General features: G+C 45.2%; 1 protein-coding gene and 1 long non-coding RNA gene across 3 annotated transcripts in view; one reads left to right on the plus strand and one right to left on the minus strand.

Annotated features, from left to right (window-relative positions):
- The first annotated feature begins 4,209 nt into the window (after positions 1–4,209).
- The window catches only part of LOC119031502 (rho GTPase-activating protein 26-like), an 88,714-nt gene continuing 73,027 nt past the window's right edge, over positions 4,210–19,896 (plus strand). The window contains exon 1 of one of the 2 annotated variants that reach the window (XM_037120031.1): positions 4,210–5,022. In XM_037120031.1, coding sequence (XP_036975926.1) covers positions 4,869–5,022 — 154 coding nt within the window. In that variant the 5' untranslated portion in view covers positions 4,210–4,868. Of the gene's footprint in view, positions 5,023–18,972; positions 19,133–19,896 lie in introns of those variants that run through there. The other variant, XM_037120030.1, reaches the window with a different exon arrangement.
- On the minus strand, positions 17,407–19,406 carry LOC119031503. Its single transcript, XR_005078618.1, has 3 exons — positions 19,116–19,406; positions 18,442–18,483; positions 17,407–18,358 (listed from the first exon to the last, which is right to left on the minus strand). It is a non-coding gene; the product is annotated as an uncharacterized LOC119031503 (long non-coding RNA).

Consider the following 19,896-nt stretch of genomic DNA (forward strand, 5'->3'; position numbering starts at 1 on the left):
ATTATTTTGTGAATTATTAGTAATTGAATCGAAACATTTCACGGGTCAGGGTTCACAAATGTGAAAATTCACGTCTTTTCCTTTTTTACATGATTTGTGAGATCTGGACTGTTGTCAAAGTGTCAGTGGACTCAATCAGTTAATCAAAGTTATACACAGCAGATCAATCCATGATGAAAAAAAACCCATAATAGTAATAATGACCTAATGATTTAAAGGCACACTGTGTAATTCCTGCAGCTTGGCGTCTCTCATCAGTGGAAAAGAGTGAGTAGTGTGGGATCATGGGAGTTCGATGAGGTCATGTTTTAAAGTCTTAGTCACGTTATATTTATTCATGTTCGCTGACTTTCTCAGTCTGACTCACTTTACTGCAGGAATGTTACGTATTATACCTTTACACGGTCACGCTGGAAAACAAAAAGGAGGAGGATGTTTTTTTTCGCTGGCTTGTAATAAACAAAAAGTTGCAATTTAACAGTCTAACAGCATTAATGTAGGAAGACCAAAGAGAATACAAACCTTTAATATGATCACAGAAACAGAAACATGAGGATAATGATTGTAATGGTTTGTAATTCACCAACACCAACAAACATTCCCAAAGCTCTGCCATCTACATCCTGTTAAATTGAACTGAATAATACATATTCCACTATCTTCTGTGGGTGTTGACGTGTCTGAAAACGCTGGAAATATATTTCAAGAATGTAGAAATCTCAGAATCTGTTTCTGCACGTCTGTCTCTCAGTCTCAGGATGATGAGCAGCAGCGGTGAGCAGGCCAGCTGAATTATTCACAGAGGTGAGCTCGACTCCGTCTTCTTCTAATGGACACGTCGAGCTCTTTGCTCTATAATTCATACCGTACAGCACATCTGCATCGGAAAACATCCAGACTCTCTGAGTTTATGATGCTGAGACATGTGGGGAGAAGAGAAGTGGAGAGTCTGACCTACTTTTCTCACCTGTTCAGACTGAGCTCCTGAGATTTGTCTGTGAAAACAGCTGCTGTGCCTCTTGTTACCAGGAGATGGCAGAACAGCTCTGCTTTGTGCCTGCTGAAGTCAAACACGACATAAATCTCACCACAACCAATTCACAAGTGTCAAATTCTGATCACACAATAAAGGATTTCACTTTGCACCTGATGCAAAGACAACGTGCTGTTCTGTAACTTCTGTCAGGGAGAAGTGACACCTCCATCTCTGAGTTCATGAAGCACTAAATGCAGGTCCAGATAATACTCTTTAATTCTTTTATTTACAACATTTCCCCCAAAACAAACATTTTGGCAACAGTGGTGAGAAAAAACTGCCTCTAACAGGCAGAAACCTCGAGCAGAACCGGACCTCGTGGTGGACCAGTGTAGCCCCCCTGTAAGAGACTTCAGTGTCAGTATGTCACCACTGAGAGCACAGATATCAGTGGGTCTCTGGCTTCATTGCTCAGGTGAGCGAAGGTAATAAAATATTGGATGAGATGATGAAACACTTCAGAAACAAAGAAATACGACTGTCAGGAGGGAGGCTGGCACGACCGGACCTCGTCTGAGTCAAAGAGAACCTCCTGAACCGGATCCAGCAGCAGCTGCATTAAAGCTGCAGACTTTAGATTCCAAAGATCAAAATGTTTCTGAAATGCAGCCAATCACATCGACACAGAAACAGATCTGATGGGAACAAACATGTTTGCATCAGTGAATGTGAGATCGTTCTATAGCTGGATGCTTCGGCAGCTTCTGGAGGACGCTGGTTGAGCTGAAGCTCCCCGGCTGTCGGCTGTCATTTGCTTCACGCTTATCAAGAGGAAATGGAAACATGCATATATATTTTTAGCCGTCGAGTCGATAATTAGGTTACTGTTCTCAGCAGGAAGCTTTGGGGGTTGATATTAGAGAGAGACGAGAACAATCTAATTAACAACCTCTCGATGGCCATAAAGCATGTTAGCACTGATAGCATCTTTAAATACACTGGGTGAACCTGACGTGAATGGAAAGTCTGTTTATATTCTCCCTCCTCTCGCTGCAGACTGTCGTAGGATTGGAAACAATTTCTTTCGAACATATATCAGCTACAGAACACGAGCTCACAGACACCAGTGAGACTGTGTGATCCGGTTAAAATCTGTGTTTCCCACGTGTGCCAGACTACAAACCGGTTCATTCTGGTTCTCAAACTAAACTTCTGCATCTTCTGCTTCGTACACAAATAACCGGCGCTGACTTCCTGTGAATGGCCATCAGTGTGCAGCACAGTGTGACAGATGGAGGAACGAGAAGCGACCAGACGATGTACCGCGCTTTGGCAGAGGAAACGCCGCGGCTCCATCCAAGCTGCTTTCACACTATAACCACAAACACAAACTGTGCATGAGTCATTCACACACACGTCACTGACACATGCACACTTTGTGTATGTTGAAGCTGCACTGTGCATCTCATGGCTGATTATGTTGTGCCTGAACAAACTGAATCAACAAACTCACTTAAAGTGAACAAAGGACAGCAAAATGTATACTGTTTTTCTTTGTTCATGTGTGGCGGACCCTGCCACCACTGTAGCTTCAGACAGTGTTCTGTGGATCTTATTTTGCTGCTTGTTAATTCAGTTATGGTTGGGTAAATATTAGAGTTTGTGTTATGACCTCAATATAAAACCTACTGTTTGAATTTCCTCAACAAAATGACATAATGCCCCTTTAAAAAGATGACGTGGCAGCAGTGTCAGTGAATGGAATAACAACTAAAACTGAAACAAATCAGATTCTTAATTTAAATATAATCTACAGGGTGAGAGGTCAGAGAGCGGTGACGGATACGCAGAGGCCCCCTGCGGTGCCGCTCTGTGCCAGCAGAGGCCGCCACACGGTGATGACGCGCTGATCCAGGGCGGATCGGAACCTCTCCACAGAAATTCCCCGCTCTGGCTGAAATGACGTCAGTGCCTCCTCCCACCAACCAGGCTGCAGCCGCTGCAGGCACAGATCGTCTACACGCGGTAAGATGTCATACTCAGTTTGACCCCTGCGCACTGGGTCGGTGTCGGCTTCCAGTCAGAATCCCGTTATTGGACGTGTTTAAGGCCCCTGTACACATTTCTTCTCAAATCAAGCTTCTTCTTTGTGTTCTGATATTCTGTAAACATGTAAAGAGCTTTTCACGTCACTGACAATAGAGTTTAGGTAAAACTCCTTCCAGGGTGAAGATTTTCAGAAACACCAGCGTTTGTGTGTTTTCTGGTTTGTTTGGCAGTCTTCTGATTGGTCGACACGACCTTACAGCAGAGGTCATATCGCCAGCTGTTTTTTCGTCCTGCGCTTGACATCCTACATTTGCATTTATTAAAAAAAACATTTTAAAAATACCTGTGCAGACTGTAGGCCTCAGAGAGGACAGTTAAAGGATCACATGATAACTCTCTGGTGGCTGAAAGTTGTTTACGTAGCTCCACTCACACTTTATCTTTCTATTTCCTATTTCTAAAACTCAGATTCTGTGACCTGAGAAACTTAGTAAGTCAAAAACATCAGTTTGTCACCACCAAGCTGCTCCTGAACATTTGAACTTCACCCTCTGATGACGTTGTTGATCACCTGACCTTTCATCGATCACCATTCACAGGTCAAAATGTCTGTTTGTGACTAAACACCCCAAACTGGTGAAACTCCTGTCAACCAAAGCTGTATTCTCTTCCACTGTATAATGTTCCATGATTGCTGGGTAGCTAAACTAATGATGATGTATTATTATTTATCATTTGATTGATATTGTGGATCTGTAAAGTAGTAAAAAAAAACCCAAACATTTCCTCTGAAATGAAAGTGGAAGTAAAGAATCTTAAAACTGCTTCAGTAAAGTATTGGAGTAAATGTGTTTCATTCCTCATGCTCATGGCCGCCTGATCAATAAGTGACCCAAGTGGTGACTCGAGCGTTTTTATTTACATTTAACATGTTTAACATTTATTATTTTTATGTAAGGAACACTGTACTTTGGAACAGTTAACTCGTTGGCAGTGAACGCACCAGTGGGCCGTGATACTGGTTGTGCTGGATGCACACTGGACAGATGGTTGTGAGGCGGGTGGAGTATCAGATTCTGCTCGGGCCTCAGCAAAGCTTCAGGCTGGTTCTGATTCCACCTGACGAGGATGCAGAGGTCAGAGCCCAACAGCAGCGTTTCCAGGAAACGGATCAGAGTGAGACCTCGTCTCTTTTCTCCCCCTGCCTCTGATCTGGAGCAGCTCACCGCAGACCCGCCCCCGGACGAGGCGGCTCAGCAGCCCGGCCTTCTGATTGGCTCAGAGCGCCGTCAGTCGTGGGATTATCCTCGTCCGGGTGGGTTGGTGTCGGCCTGCAGCGCTGATCCGAGCGGGTCTGCAGAGAGGCAGTGTGTTTGAAACCGCCCAGGGAACAGACCGCGTTCACGAGGAGCTGGTTCTGTGTTCTGCCTCCCGTCCGCTCCACGATGACCCGGTCCAGAGGAACGCAGCGCCGGTTTACCTGAACAAGTGTTTCCTCTGAGCCCAGCAGCAACTCTCACTCTGACTTCTGTTCATTTCATTTCATTGGATGTGGTGTTGGACTGCTGGTACTGGTGCTGGTTCTGGTGCTGCTGGACTGTGGCTTCTGTCAGCTTGAGTCCACCTCACAGGTCGTGTGGGCCGGCTCTCCTGTCGGAACCTCTCCGCCGTATTTACATGCTGTAATTGGATTTTCCATCATTTCCAGCAGCAGCAGTAGTAGCTCAGGCTCCCCTCCTCCTCCTCCTCCTCCTCCTCCTCCTCCTCCTCTCGGTCCTCCCTCCCTCCTGTGGGGAGCTTCTTTCTTGCCGGGTCGTCCAGGTCGGTAGCGGCGGTGAGGAAGATGGGACTACCTGCTCTGGAGTTCAGTGACTGTTACCTGGACAGCCCTCAGTTCAGGGAGAGGCTCAAGTCCCACGAGCTGGAGCTGGACAAGACCAACAAGTTCATCAAGGAGCTGATTAAAGACGGCAAGGCGCTGATCCAGGCTCTCAAATGTAAGTGTGTGTGAGTGTGTGTGTGTGATGTCCGAACCTGAGATGCCTCCAGGAGGTGTGTGTGTGTGTGTGTGTGTGTGTGTGTGTGTGTGTGTGTGTGTGTGTGTGTGTGTGTCTCACTGATAAGGAGTTAAGGCGGGTGAGTTTGAGTTGCTCTGAAGCTGTCAGCACATCTGTACCCATCAGCTCACATTATGAGGCATTTAAAAGGGAGAGGTGTGTGTGTGTGTGTTTTATGAGAGCTGGTGTGTGTGTGTGTGTGTGAGTGTGTGTTAAACACTGTGATTCTTAATGCTGAGAGGGTTTTAACTCTGTCCTCGTGACTGTGATGAGGTGAGTCTGAAGCCTGGACAGGTGCTGACCAGAGAGCTCAGAGAGGCCGACGGGTCATGATGATGTCACTGGAGCTCAGGTCCATTAAATGATTGACAGCTGATTGTTTTGTCCGAGGATGACACTCTGATCATGAGCTGTTCTCAAACATAATCGAGGCTCAGACAACATGTTCATTGTTAGCGTACTCTCAGAGCCTGGGTGATAAAATCATTGCAGCTTGTTTTGCTGATAGACGAGTTATTGACACCATAAAGACGATCGATGCCCCAGCCTGTCATATCCTCAGTAATGTGAGAACAGCCAGTCGTTTCACAGACTAATCCCACGTATGCTCAATCCCTTCCTCAGTTAAACAGCCTATCAAATCCCTGTGTGCCACAAGCAGCCAATCATTTAACAGGTGTGTAGTTTGGTTGCACCGTCACCATGTGGCTGACGCCAGCAGAACAGTGTGAGTGAGGTGTCATCAGGTCACAGTGGATGTGGTAATGTCTGCTTTCCTTGTGGTTTGATACGGTGGCCCACCTCGTCCTCTGCTGCTCCTGTCGGTGTCGCTCATCCTGCAGGAGTGTCTCTGGGCTCGCTGGGTTGGACGAACAGGTCACTGCTGCCCCACCACCCGGCCTGTTTGCTCCGCCTCTGAGCCCAGAGACACTGCAGCAGCGTCAGTGCGACCACGGAGGCAACAATCTGCCTTTAGTGTGTTTCCATGTGAATCTCCCGTAGACTTCAATACAGCTTCTTGTCTGGCACCAAAGCACAGTTCAGTGATGTAATGACCCTTCCTTCTTTTTTTAGGTTCCTTGGTTGTGACCTCGATCTCAGGCTGAAACACTGTCAGAGGCTTTCTAAATGATTATATTTAGGTATGATAAGGTTCGATACGGGAGATGAAGTTTCTGGATTATGTGACGCTTTAGTTAGAGAACAAACTGGTAAATACAGATACGATGCTAAGCTAACAATAGCTCCTGTCAAAGTAATGTAATCTGTAAGTAGCTCCAAAAACAAAGAGGGCACCAGAACACCAAGTGTTACCAACAATGCTGCTCTTTGGAACACTACCCTTGGTTGAAACCAGCTAACATTAGCTAATTAGCCAGTGGCCCCAGAGTTTGTCTCCTGATGATTTGTGAAAATGTGCTACTGTAGCATAAATCAATGGCCTACTCAGTTGAATTACCTTGTGTGTATATCCTGTGTGGTACACAGAGAAAGGATGGCTGGTGTTAGCTTGTTAGCATGCTAACTTCAGGAGACATCTCGGCACAACAGTGGACATCTTTGACATGATGTTAGCAGTGTTGTTTCCACACAGTCTCTCTGCATGGCGTCATGAGCTTATGAAGTCGGGTGATCTTCAGTTTACCAAGAGAAACTTCCTGTGCGTTTGCTTTATACTTATGTGTGTTTGAGGATGTTTAAAGAAATCCCAGAGATTTAAATCCAGGTTCAGTGGCTGTTGAGTCTCCATGAACCTGCACACAGTTCCAAGAACAGTAAGTTCGTTTCATGCTGGAGTTTGCTGCTCGTCTGACCTCTTCACAAGCTATTCTCATGGTCAATTTGCATTTGTATGTAAATAAGCATCCAGTATTCAAACAGTGATCTCTGTACACTCATGAGGAAAAAACAAAACCTGATGTGTCTTTGGAGTGCAAACAACTTTCCCATCTCACGTTTCCAAATGGTTTTAATGGTGACACAGAGAACTGCAACACTTAACTTGAGCTAATTTAACTTGAGTAACAACAACAACAAACAGGAGAAAACAGAGTTTATTTGGTTCTGTAGTCTGTAATGGAAACATGAAGGAGCAGTAGGATGTGACTTCTTGCAGGATATCATATGATCTTCTGAGAAAATGACACCTGCAGCAGAGGCCAGGCCAACAAGGATCAGAAGTGATGTTGTGATTGCAGTTGATTCTGGAAACAGCTGTTTCTAAAACAAGCTTACCTCAAAGTCCCTTCAGTAGTGGTCCTCGTCCTCTATCCCACCGTCTCTCACAGCAGACTGAGCTACACAAAGATTAAAAACTGAGATCACAACTTCTAGATATTACTGTGTTTTGGAACATAATGTTTTTTTCACGCTGCCCATATCCAGATAGGCAGATCCTGGAAAGTCCAGCGCAGCCCAGCCTGTCGTTGAACCTGAACTTTCCACCCCGGTGTTATCGGCTGTACCTTTAAAAACAGAGCGGCTCGGCCCTCTGTCACCACAAAGCCCCGTCAGCTGATGTGTTGCTATAAAGACAATTCTGCTTTTGTCCGTTGGTGAGGTCTAGAAATCGAACAGCAAGGCCTGATTCACTGAGGTTGTGGCCAGAGTGGGAGTCATTCGCTTGTCCTGTGCCATTGTAGCCGGGCGCTGCTGGACAAAGGGGCGAGTCAGCAAATGCTCCCTGTTAATCTTTTTATACCTGTTCCTCTCTGTTGTTTGCTTTTGCTGGCGCGTGAGATGAATCAGTTGCAGCAGGTCTTTTCTGACAGCTGCACTGTAATTCTCACCTCAGCCCACTCGGCTGCTCTCAGGCAGGCGGAGGATGTGCGACTGTCCTGGGAAACCCCTACATGTTTCGTTTGTTACTAATTACTGCTGCTGGAGGAGGAGCAGGAGGAGCAGGAGGCCCAAAGTCTCCTGACAGCCTCCACATGTGTTTTTGTTCTAATGACTCCACACATGTAACCACAGGAAGAGAAAGGGAAACACTCACAGCAGCGTGGGCCTTGATGCTCAGGACTTACTCACCTCTACTGTGGATGTTCTGAGGAGTCTTGTCATGTCGCTCTTCTCTGGGTGTTCAGTGTAAAGACCTGATGATGGTTTTAGACTGGTGAGCCGATAAAATGTGTCTGTCAGAGACTTCTGTGTGCTGTTGATCAGGACTGCTTTATAAAGATACTGGATATATACAAACATACACTAGATGTAGTTATCTGTATATTTGATGCTCAGACTCAGCAAACATTAGCCAGTTGTGACGTAGCAGACAGACTTGTAATAAGCATGGACGAGGAGGATATCATGCTAATGTACAGGATCACTAAGAAAACACTGAACTTGTTAAAGCGCTCTGGTTGATGAGCTGATGGTGTCAGAACAGTCTGGACCGAGCTGTAAAAGATGCTGGTGTAATAATGTGCAGTACCAGTACAGCCTGTGGGGAAAAAAAGTGTTTTAAACCTTATTTCTATGTTAAGTCAGTGAACCTTTATGAGGGTCTTTTAATCAGATGTGACTGGTGGCTCTATACATGCAGTTTTTATTCATTTAGATAGGAGCTTTGTCTCAGTGTCGCTAAGATGGATCCCTTCTCTCAAGACTTTGGTATAATGTAAAAAATAAAAAAAACAGCCTCCAAAATGTCTTTCAGTTGACTGAACACGTCTCTTGAACAGAAACTAAACAGTATAAAGAAAGATTCATTACTTTTAGCCAGATGTCTCTATTTCCTCCCTCCTGTTCACCATATTTCTGATAATCTCACTTCTGTTGGTATTTACATTAACAGACGCTTTTGTCCAAAGCAACTTACATTCAGCTGTTATCAGCACATCAGGTGCAATTTGGGATTCAGTATCATCAACATGCATACCAGGGGAATCGAACCAGCAACCTTCAGATAACAAGACACTGGCTCTACCCACTGAGCTACAGCTGCCTGGCTTGATAATCAATGTCGCCAAGAGCCTGGTAATAAAATCCATAGAGAGCATTTGCACTAACAGGAAATATAACCATATACAAATAAAATATTACTAGAATTTGAATAGTTTTAAATAAAAAAGTTGTTTGCATTGTGATGACGGTTCCAGCAGTCATGTGGCATCATCATCATCTTCTTCCTCTTCTTCTTCTTCTTTTTCTTCTTCTTCTTCTCCTCTTGTTCTCTTCTGATGAGTGTTTGAGGTTTTGAGGTGTCGGTGCTCATTACTGTAACAAGGTTTTCCCACAGATTCGATCACCACGACAGTGAACTTACAGCAGCGTCGTCCTGTTTGTGGGTGTCGGACGGGTTTATGTAGCAATTACACATGTAGACACATTCAGACGAATGCCTGAACATGCATACACAAACTGTGTGTCGGTATAGACTCTGAAAAACCACAAAGTCTCCCTCGAATGAGACTGTGAGACGTACACAAGCTAAGATGGCAGATGCGTTTGCAGATGCAGAAATGTGTGTGAGTTTAAGTGTGTGTTAGCCAGATGTCATTTAAGGGCAGATGCAGCTTGTCATTATGGAGACTGCAGAAATGTTTGGTTCTCTGCTCCACCTCTAACAGCACATGGTTCAATCAGCCAAACAAACCCTAATTACCATCTGGGCATTCCCTGGTGCTGCGAGGGGAAACGAGACACCGTGTTTAGACAGTTTATGTGACAGCGACGCATGATGTTGCCATGTTTGAGAGCTTAAAGAGTAATGGAGTTATTTTTTAAGCTCACGTCATTTTGCCCGGTCGTATACGTCGCCTGCTATCTGTTTTAAGTTTCATCTCGCTATGAAATGTTGCACAAATGTCATAAAACAATCTGAAGAATTATCCAGGTCTGTTTTGTGTTACAGAGATGAAATTCATTAACATAACTCAGTGTGGATAAAAACAGTTTTATTGAAAAAAATCTGGGTGAAAGACATAGTTTTGTAATTTATACAACTTTTACATGTGAAAATGTAAATATTTTAAGACTGTAAAAATGTGAATACACCTTATTTGAGCTTTCAGAGCACACAACAGTTCAGCCAAAAGGCAGGCATATCACTGCTAATCTGTAATCTGGGGTCAGTAGTTTTTTAACCCAAGAAAATCCATTGAACAGCCGCGATCGCTGAGACAAAACAATAATTAAACCAGGAACTGTACAGCTGTCATGAGCCAGTTTGTCACAGTGAGGTCATTCACTGCGTCCTGGAGTCAGGAATGTTTCAGTCTGAGCGTCATCTCCTGAAGACGTGTAGTAATCACACACACACACACACACACACACACACACACACACACACACACACACACACACACACACACACACACACACACACAGTGATGACATCATTCTGTCATGATTAACATTAAGGCCGTGAAAGCCTGAAACATGAGAGGATGAAGCTCAGAGTGCAGCTGGTTTGTTATAGTGTCCTGTGTGTGTGTGTGTGTGTGTGTGTGTGTGTGTGTGTGTGTGTGTGTGTGTGTGTGTGTGTGTGTGATCTTATGCATATTAGTGTGTGAATCTAGATACACAGTGTGTAACCTGCAGAGAGCTCATGATCTGCTGCTGGTGGAGCATTAACACGTCAGGAGACAGATACACATTCACTGTACAGTTATATAGAAACATACATGTTGGACTGAGGCTTTTGGAAGACTTGCATACACATATTTAGTAGGTTTATCGATCGGTATTGGCAAGTGACGTTCAGGACTCTGAGTCTGTTTCATCTGTACTAAATGTGCAGACTGAGCCGTAAAGTTCTCAGCTATTATTTCAGCCCGATATAATTGACCAGATTTAGCCAGTAAAACGATGGCTGTGGAAGTCGGCCAGTTGATGTGTAAACTTTTTAAAAATAGCCCAAAACAGAAGTTTCTCTCCAAAACCACTACGATGTAGTAAACCAGAGAGATGTGTCGTCCTGCACTACAAACCACAGTATATATGTGGAGCCTGAAGGTGCACATGTTGTTCAGGCATGTGTCACCTGGTACCTCTTAAAAACAGCCCTCCACTCATTAGCACCGCCATGATAATGGCTTCGTATTGAACTTCTAACGGCTCCTAGCAGCCTCACAAACAAGCCGCTGGCGAAGAGGACGAGTGTGTAAATGTCCTGAAGAAGAAGTGGGAATCCCCTCATGCACTGCTGCAATCCCTCGCTCTCTCTTCACCTTCTGTCTTTGTTTTCCTGCAGCCACCCACTGTGCTGTTAGTGAGTAATAAGAAGGGTAATAGCAGTCATCTGGTGGCTCAACTGTCAGCCGAGCTGATGGATGAGGGTCACAGCCACACAAACGCACCCCGCACCATAACTAATTCTCAATTATGGTGGATGGAGGGAGTGAACCCTCCTCTTTAAAAGCACCAGAGCAAAGGGAGAGTATGTGTCGCCAAGGGGCAAAAGAAAAAGAGTGCATGTGAGAGGAAGAGGAGGTGGGGGAGTCGCTTTCACAATAGCATTTAAAAGCCGAACATGGCCTCGTTCTCCACCCGCCTGTGGAGGAGCTGGGAGGAGAGGATGGAGGAGAGAGGAGAGCGAGACAGGGTGTCGCTGTCTGAAGGCATTCTCGTGCATACGTCACGTAGAAACAAAGAGGAGAGGGGGCTGTGTGTGTGTGTGTGTGTGTGTGTATTTACGCCTCCAGCATATTGTCTGCATTTATGAATATTTTGGATCGTCACAGAGATCATAAACATGCATGTTTCCCATTAAACCTATGTGTTTCTGCTCATGAGAACATGTGTGTGTGCCCAGTGAACATGTACATTCCTATATGTGTGTGTGTGTGTGTGTGTGTGTGTGTGTGTGTGTGTGTGTGTGTGTGTTGCCAGTGCAGTACAGCAGGGTGGGGGTTGGGGGTCTTCCTCCAGCTATGACGTAGCGTGGAGGAGAAGGAAATTAGGGCACGACTCAGCCCAGATCTGCTGCTATTGTTGCCTCGCTTTTGTCAGTGGCAGACTGTCTGGCACACACACACACACACACACACACACACACACACACACACACACACACACACACACACACACACACGCCCTAAATGCAGTCGCTGAATCACTCTGCATCAAAACTGTGTATATTCGTCTAAAAATAGGGACGGAGCACCAACAATTTTGCAACAGAACGGTTGAACGATCTCGTCTCCCTTGTGTAACTGATGGTTTGTTTCAAAATGCAGGAGTTTTTTGTTGAGAATAACTTAACATGTCGACACTTTACCTCCTTACACACAGTGTGGTGCTTCACATCAGAGCTGGAAGTGTTATCTTCATAGAACTGAGTTCAATTTTCCAAGTAATTTAAAGGGAAGTGAAAACAGGAGTGATGTCCGTCATTTTCTTGTTTTGTCGGCCAAAGATGATCAACTCACAGGAATACAGAGTCATGAAAGCAGTAAAATGTATGAAGCTGTGGATGCGATTGTCAGTTTGTGGTTATCAGGTGTGTTCAGGATCTTTTAGTTCCTGAACATCAGCAGGTAGAATGACACGTGAGCACATGTGAGGAAGGTCGGGAAACTGCTTTTGTTTCTTCAACAGGTAGCGTTATTGAAAACGTCAGGAATGTCTCGTACATCTGAACTTCATAATCATCAAGTGCCTTTTTTTTATAACACACTTCCAAGCAAACATTTGTAGCAGGAACAGGATGAACATAGACGTAAAACTCCGCACAGCTTCGTGCCTCTTCGTCTCATCACTTGCATGTTTGATGTGGAGTGTCGCTTCTGGACTCCAGCTGGACTGAAGCTGGTAAATATTTTAGCTCGGGGACTTATTTAGTTACACTGCCCGGCAATGATTCGGTGACTCAGCCCCTCGATGTGCTGTGGTATTACTTACTCGTGTATTTTTCTCCCATGACAATATGGCTCTTATTTTGCTGGAATGCCACCTTCTCTATAGGCCCCAGAGATGCTCAGACACAGACAAGATGACATGTTTCCTTTTTTCAGGGCATGCACTGGTAATGCAACTATATAAGTGTTGCAGATGCAGCACCTCGGGTGGGATTATATTCTATTTATATGTCGTCTTCACTGTAAGTGACAAACCGAGATGTGATCGTTGGTTTGAAATCATTTCTTTATTTTAGGTTCCCAACTTTACACCCGTCCACAGACTACAGAGGAAAACTAGCTTCTTGACTAATTCTGGCACTAATATTTGCAGTAATGTCCATTAATTTGCACCGTCTCTGAGAAATAAACAGAATAAATCAAAATAAATAAAATAAATGTAGTATAAGAAGTATAAAGGTGCAGATACATGTTTCTCTTTATTCAAACTACAGCACCACAACAAATTGTGAAATTGTGATAATCTCATTTAAGTATTGTGATGTTGATGTTAAAATGCTCAAGAAACTCAAATAATAATTGAACCTAAAATAGCATCGAGCTGTTGTCAGAAACATTCACTGATACAGACGTTTAAACTTGCAGACTGCAGACTACAGATCATTATCAGACCTGATAAATCAATCAGTGGCTAACGATGATGCATCAGTATGAGAGGATTGTAGCTCTCAGATGGTTCAGGAGAGTTTTAGAGATTTACGAAGGTAGACTAATGAGTCACTAGAGGAACTGAAAGAAGAACTGAAAACAGCTAGTTAGTCTTCTCATGACACACTTATTAATACACTCGAGCAGTAATTCATCACGCTTCTAATATGATCGTTTAGGGGAACATGAAACCATAGAGAAGGAAGTGGGATTCACAAATGTGTGTGTCCACCAAGCTTCAGCAAAACTACGATCACACCTTGAGTGATGCCTGGCACTTTTAGCCGGCTAATTGCAGAACTGTGAAGCGGCAGCAGCTGTGGTGAACGCACAGATGACTCATGCTGAGAACGTGGTTGGTCCCAGAGTGACGAGTCTATTTAAACATCACGCTGAGATAATTTTGATTAATGCTGGTTATTATCGAAACAGAAACAGCATGATGATCACCTGCCAGACAACCTGACTGCTGAAGTGTTTCACTCTAACCTGCTGTGGAGGAGGTTGTGTTGCCTTTTGTTGCATTGGCCTCAATTAAGAAGCGTTATCAAATGTCAAAGTTGCGTAATGTTGCAGCATCGTTAGCGCAGCAACTGAGTTCTCACAGGCAGAACTGTCATAATGTAAAGTTCACCTCCTAAACTAACTAATGATATGTGTCCAGTATGATTTTTACACAAGAAAACATTCAATTATCTTGCAAAAAATAATATTAAAATGACATCTGCTGCTTCTTCAAGATACTTCATGTGTTCAAGGTTTCCATGCTTGCAGACCAGGATCTGCTTCTCACACACATAAAGTGAAAACAGCCTTTTAGAGTCAAACTCTGCACAGACTTCATCCTGGATCAATCTACTAAGTGAAGTTACAATAAGCACGACACATTTTCATCATGGTTAAATACGTGCACAGCTAAATGTGTCCACGTAACGTTTCTCTGGATGTGTTATAACATGTAGGATGATAAAGGCACACTGGACTTTCATTCATCTTTTGTGGCAGTTCCTGTCTGATAAAGTTCAGGATGTAATATATCCACAAAAGGCCAGTGCTCCTCATTTGCTACAACAACAAAAAAAGACGCTGGACATCGTCTCTCAGGTGTTAATGTTAATATGAATGTAGCAGATTATTTGTACTGAGGCATTAAGTTAAGACAGAAAAGCTGGAATGGAAAAACTAAATTGAGCGTTAGTAATCATGAGGGGAATAAAGTGAGTGTGTAACTAAAGGTCAACGGTAACTTCACCCCAGCTGCAGGTCTGCCACCTGACTGTGTGGACTCTGTCCTGCAGCTGCATGGAAGCAGCAGAAGGATTCATAAACACGGCTCAGTCACAGGTTATTCTCCTTTTAAAGAAAACAAGCAGCCTGCCTTTCAGGTGATTTAAAGTCACGTATAATCCAATGAAAACCAACGTGATTCAAGAATGTTCTCGATCTGAGCCTCAGATTCTTCTTCCTCGCCGCCGTCTGGCTCGTTCTCCCTCACAGACAGGACCGGTTCTGTAGAACCAGGAAACATGTGAGTGATTTTAGAGCAGTATCACTCCAGGAGAACATTTGACGCTCGAGGACACGGGCACAGTTTTGCACACTAATTTGATCACGTTATTGAACTATTAAGATTATAAAGCAGCAGCTGTGAGTCCGGCTGTCCTCACCTGAGTCCAGCCTGGGTCCTGTGCTGCACGTCCCCCCCCGTCTCCTGTCATCTCTCTGAAGCTGTCCTATCAATAAAGCCATACAGAGGTTAAAAAAAGCTGATGAAGCAGCAGGACTGGAGCAGGAAGAGAGGAGGGAGAGTGAACTCTGAGGAATGCTCTTTAACTTTCCACACGCAGCCACCTGATCGCTGCTGTTCGCTCATAAAAGACTCGGCTGCTCTTTTCACAGCTGTTTTTAAAAGCTGCTTGTACTTCAGGTGGCCGTGGACGCAATAATAATTGTTTTATTTGAGCTGTTTTAAGAGAAGAATTGAGTCCGTGACACCACGTCATCATCGTCCAGCAGCAGTTTGTGATTCACTTTACTGCAGACTTAGACACAGAGAAGCCCTTTTACTGATGAGCTAATAAAAACTCAATTTACTGCAAATTTGACATTGAACTCTGGTGAGTTTGACCCCCTGGAAGAGTCTGAGTGCATTTGTGTGTATTCTCTGTAGAGCTGACCTATGACAGGCACTTTTGATCTGACTGGTGTTTGCAGGAATGATCCTAGTTTTCCTCGACTCTCCTGGACATTGTTGCTGTTCATGAAGTTTTCTAGGACCTGCATGACTTGATCATGAAGGAAATTAAGCTCCGATAACGCCCTGGTTATCTAAAAGAGCCGGCGGTGGACTCTGGATGTTTGAGCCAGACGAGCAAGAAAGATTAAAGGGCAGCTGCTCTGCGTGGGACACCAGCTCGCACTAGAAGGGCACTGTAAAGGGCACTTCTGCAGCGTTTTCTGAACATGGGTGCTGCTTTTCTTTGTCGTTTAAATAAATGTCGTGTTGTTAATAAAGGGTCTTTGAGGTTTAGACGGTTGTTGGACAAAAGAAGCAATTTGAAGACATCACTCTGGGCTCCAGGAAATTGTAATGAGGATCGTGAAAACACCAGTGTTGTCTTTTACTCTCCCAGAGGAAAGAAAAATGACAAGGAGATTTACTGAACCCTAAAACTGCATCTTTAACTCGGTGTTATCATTCACTGTGTAGCCTGCAGTGCTCAGCTGTCAGTCCCACATTCAACACGTGTGATAATGAACTAGAAACTGAGCCTGCGGTGCACAAAAGGTGCGGCTCTGAGTCAAAACCTGAGGCCGCTGTATCGGTGCCCAGACTTGCAGCAGGTGAGGATCTCTGCTCTCAGTTCTTGAACTGTTACTGGGAACACTTACAGGAGATTTAGTCTGACAGGTGTGACTCAAATCAGGCAGAAATACACAAACACACCCACACACTCCTACATATACACACACACACACACACGCTGACACATGTTGTTGATATAAAGGCTATTTTCCTCCCACTTCAAAGCTCTGAGAGTGAGTCAGAGCAACTGGAGGAGAAGAGCCAGAAGCTGGTGGGTCGTATCCAGCCTGTGAAGCCAGAGTCTGCAGGGCTGCGAGGTGAAGGCAGGTTGTTGTGTCCAGGAGGGAGGATATCGTCTGTGATACAGGAGGGAACAATCGCTCTTTGTTACGAGCTGGTGTTAAGCTTCAGGGTTTTAGTTTAAAGTTTCTGCAGATGTGAGTGTGTGCAGTGAGAGCTCACTTCCTTGTGGGCACCGAGGAGGAAATAAGTTTTTATTTTCCAGCAGCCACCTGACATTATGCTGAAGTCACTGCTGGAAAAAATTAACTAAGTACGTTCATTTGAGCCCAGTACGTTTTAAATCCCCCTCCCAGTGTTTCCCTGTGGTATCACTGGAGAGCAGACAGCGTTACAACATGGCTGCTGCTGACAGGCGGGTCACCTCAACACAGAGTCAAACAGCTGATCTGAACAGTGAACTCACCTGACAGGACGTGGTCGGATCTTTCTGGACCACCTGTTTCTCCCACAGGTGGCGTCGCTGGGCTCCAGTTATCCTGAAACCTCCTCTCACAACCATTCAGGCTATTTTTGTCCCTCACAGATGACCCATTAAACCAGACAAAGAGTTACAACATGTTCAATGAATGACTGAGAGTAATAGACTTTTACTTTTACATAAATGTAATTTTGTTAATAATTTAGTATCCACTCAGGACTTGGCAGCTGATGGAGGCAGCACGTCTCCAGCTCAGTTTACTCCTCCGTCACTCACAGATGTATCCTCGACTGACGGGACACGAGGTCATGCTCGATTTAATCTCGCTGAGTTTTGAGATTGCGGTTTCTGCCTCGAGCCTGCTGATCTGCCAGACACCCTTCAACACAGCTGGACTTTGTTGGAGTTTTTAAATTGTTTTCTGTGAAATTGGGAGGCTAAAGCTGAAGGAAATGAGGAAGATTGATAAAAACATATTTGTGATTAGCAACTGTTCAATCAGCTGATTCATTGTTGTCTCCAGAAAACAAACATGTACAGAGTGATGTCAGCATCCTTCTCCTCTTTATCACAGTTTAATCTGTCATCAGGAAACTTTTAACTGAGTCGTGAATGAACGAGGAATCAGCCTCCGAGGCTCTCGCTGTGTTTTCAGACTGGCACTGATGGAGACAGTTGACCTTGCAGAACAATGCTTCTCCGTTCCCCTTCCCTCCTCTTCCTCTTCCTCCCTCCTTTCCTCCGAGCTGTAGCTGTGCACATATTAAGCTCATCCTCCTTCACCTTAGTTTTCTCATCCTCCTGTCCCTCCTCATTTCCTTTTGTCAGTCTGACATGGTAGCGCCTGGTGCTCGTCTCCTCTCCTGCAGCCTCTCTCATCCTGTTCCCCCGCTCGCTGTGACTCTGGTTCTTGTTATTAAACTGGGATAAGTGCTTGCAGAGAGACCTGACTTGGCCGTTATTGGAAATGGCGTGGCGGATGAGTGAGGGCGTGCATGTAAAATGAAGTGCAGGAGCCTCTAACTCTCTCCGTCACTGCCATTGTTTCAGCAGACGTGACCGCCTGCTGGCCGGGCCTCTCGGTGCGTTCTGCCAGAGGTTGTGTTGTTTTTATAATGACGAGACGTCAGGCGGACCCCCGCTGAGGTGAAGTAATGATGCCGGGCGTCAGTCCGAAACAAACACAGTCGGCTAGTGTAACGCTGAGACTCCGACAGCTACGGGCAGCCGGTGAATTGTCAACTGTTGATAGAATTTCTGACTGTGACACGCACGTATTGAAAAGTCCGAACTAGTAATCAGTACAATCTGATGAGTGAGCTCACCTTCTGTTCGTGTTGTAGTAATGTAGAGCAGCATGTGGGACACTGTGGAGGAAACACAAAATGATCTCAAAAAGGAACGGATGCACTGAATTATTGAACAGAACCCAGCGACCTGAGCTGAACCGAGCCGAGCCGAGCCGAGCCGAGCTGACCCGAGCCGAGCTGAGCTGACCCGAGCCGAGCTGAGCTGAGCCGAGCTGACCTGGGCCGAGCTGACCCGAGCCGAGCTGAGCCGAGCCGAGCTGAGCCGAGCCGGAAACATAAACCATGCCATGCTACACACAGAATAAATCTATTGTATGTTCACAGTATATACAGGAAGAATCTGGAGTCAGTGGAAGTCAGTGGACCCAATTTAACTAAGACCATGTCCACATGTACCAAAACGATATTTTCTTTCTCGGCATCGTTTCAAGAATATTTGCGTCCACACGGATCCACTGAAAACGACTCAAAACGCTGCAGTTCATCCTCCAGCCTGTAGGTGGCGCTGGAAATTCACCAAAGGTGGAGAAGAAGAGACGGAGCATGCGCATTAAGCCTGCGCGCCGTAAACAGACAGTAGACGGAGAAACCGAACACAACAAGAAGATGATGATGAAAATGGCGAGTGCAAAGAAACCAGAAGCGTTTGTGTGGACCGATAATGAGGCCGAACTGCTGCCGCGACTCACACTCAACTATAAGGCGAGTAAGTTGCAGGAAACACGAACACAACATGTAGTCCGCCATTGTTGTTGTTGTTGTTGTTGTTAGGAGACGTCGCGGGGTTCAGAGGTCGAGAGGTGGAGCGATGAACGTTTGCAGATTCGCCGTCCACACGAAAACACAAAAGAGCGTTTTCGTGTGGACGGCCTCCAACATATGGAGGATTAGTGCATTAACACATTCACTGTTTAGCTGCTGGGCAAATATGGCTTTTATTCAGACGGGCATGATTAAGTCACCAGCAGTGATGAAGCCCTATAAAGGCCCTGTATGACTGCTCCCATTCTTCTGTACATGGTGCGTGTGTGTGTTTCATTCAAGTCCTTCATTACATCCAGCGAAGTTCTGGTTTTACTTTTCTACAGTTAATTTTCCAACTTTGACATCCTCCTCAGTTAAAGTCAGCCTCATGATGCTGTGCTCCCTGCAGCCCTTCAGCTTCAGCTGTTTGTTGGGAAAAGGAAGCGTGCTGCTGCTCAACTTCCGCCACCTAGATTTTCCCAGCGGGTTGAGGGATTTGACCTGGCAGCCCTCCAGTCACAGCCTCTTATGCATATGATAAAAATGATTTAAAGTGTTGATGCCACGCTGGCCCACTTTACCCCACGTCCATGTTTTAACCCCGTGCTGATGTTGAACTCGCTCTCTGTCTGTGTGCGAGCGTTAGAGACGGAGCACGTGGAGGGTGGGCTGAGGGGAAGACTCGTCTCTGCTGCCGCCGAGAGCCAACCCAAACAAACCACAGTC

This window comes from Acanthopagrus latus, chromosome 13, assembly GCF_904848185.1.
Source record: "Acanthopagrus latus isolate v.2019 chromosome 13, fAcaLat1.1, whole genome shotgun sequence".
Classification (NCBI taxonomy): domain Eukaryota; kingdom Metazoa; phylum Chordata; class Actinopteri; order Spariformes; family Sparidae; genus Acanthopagrus; species Acanthopagrus latus.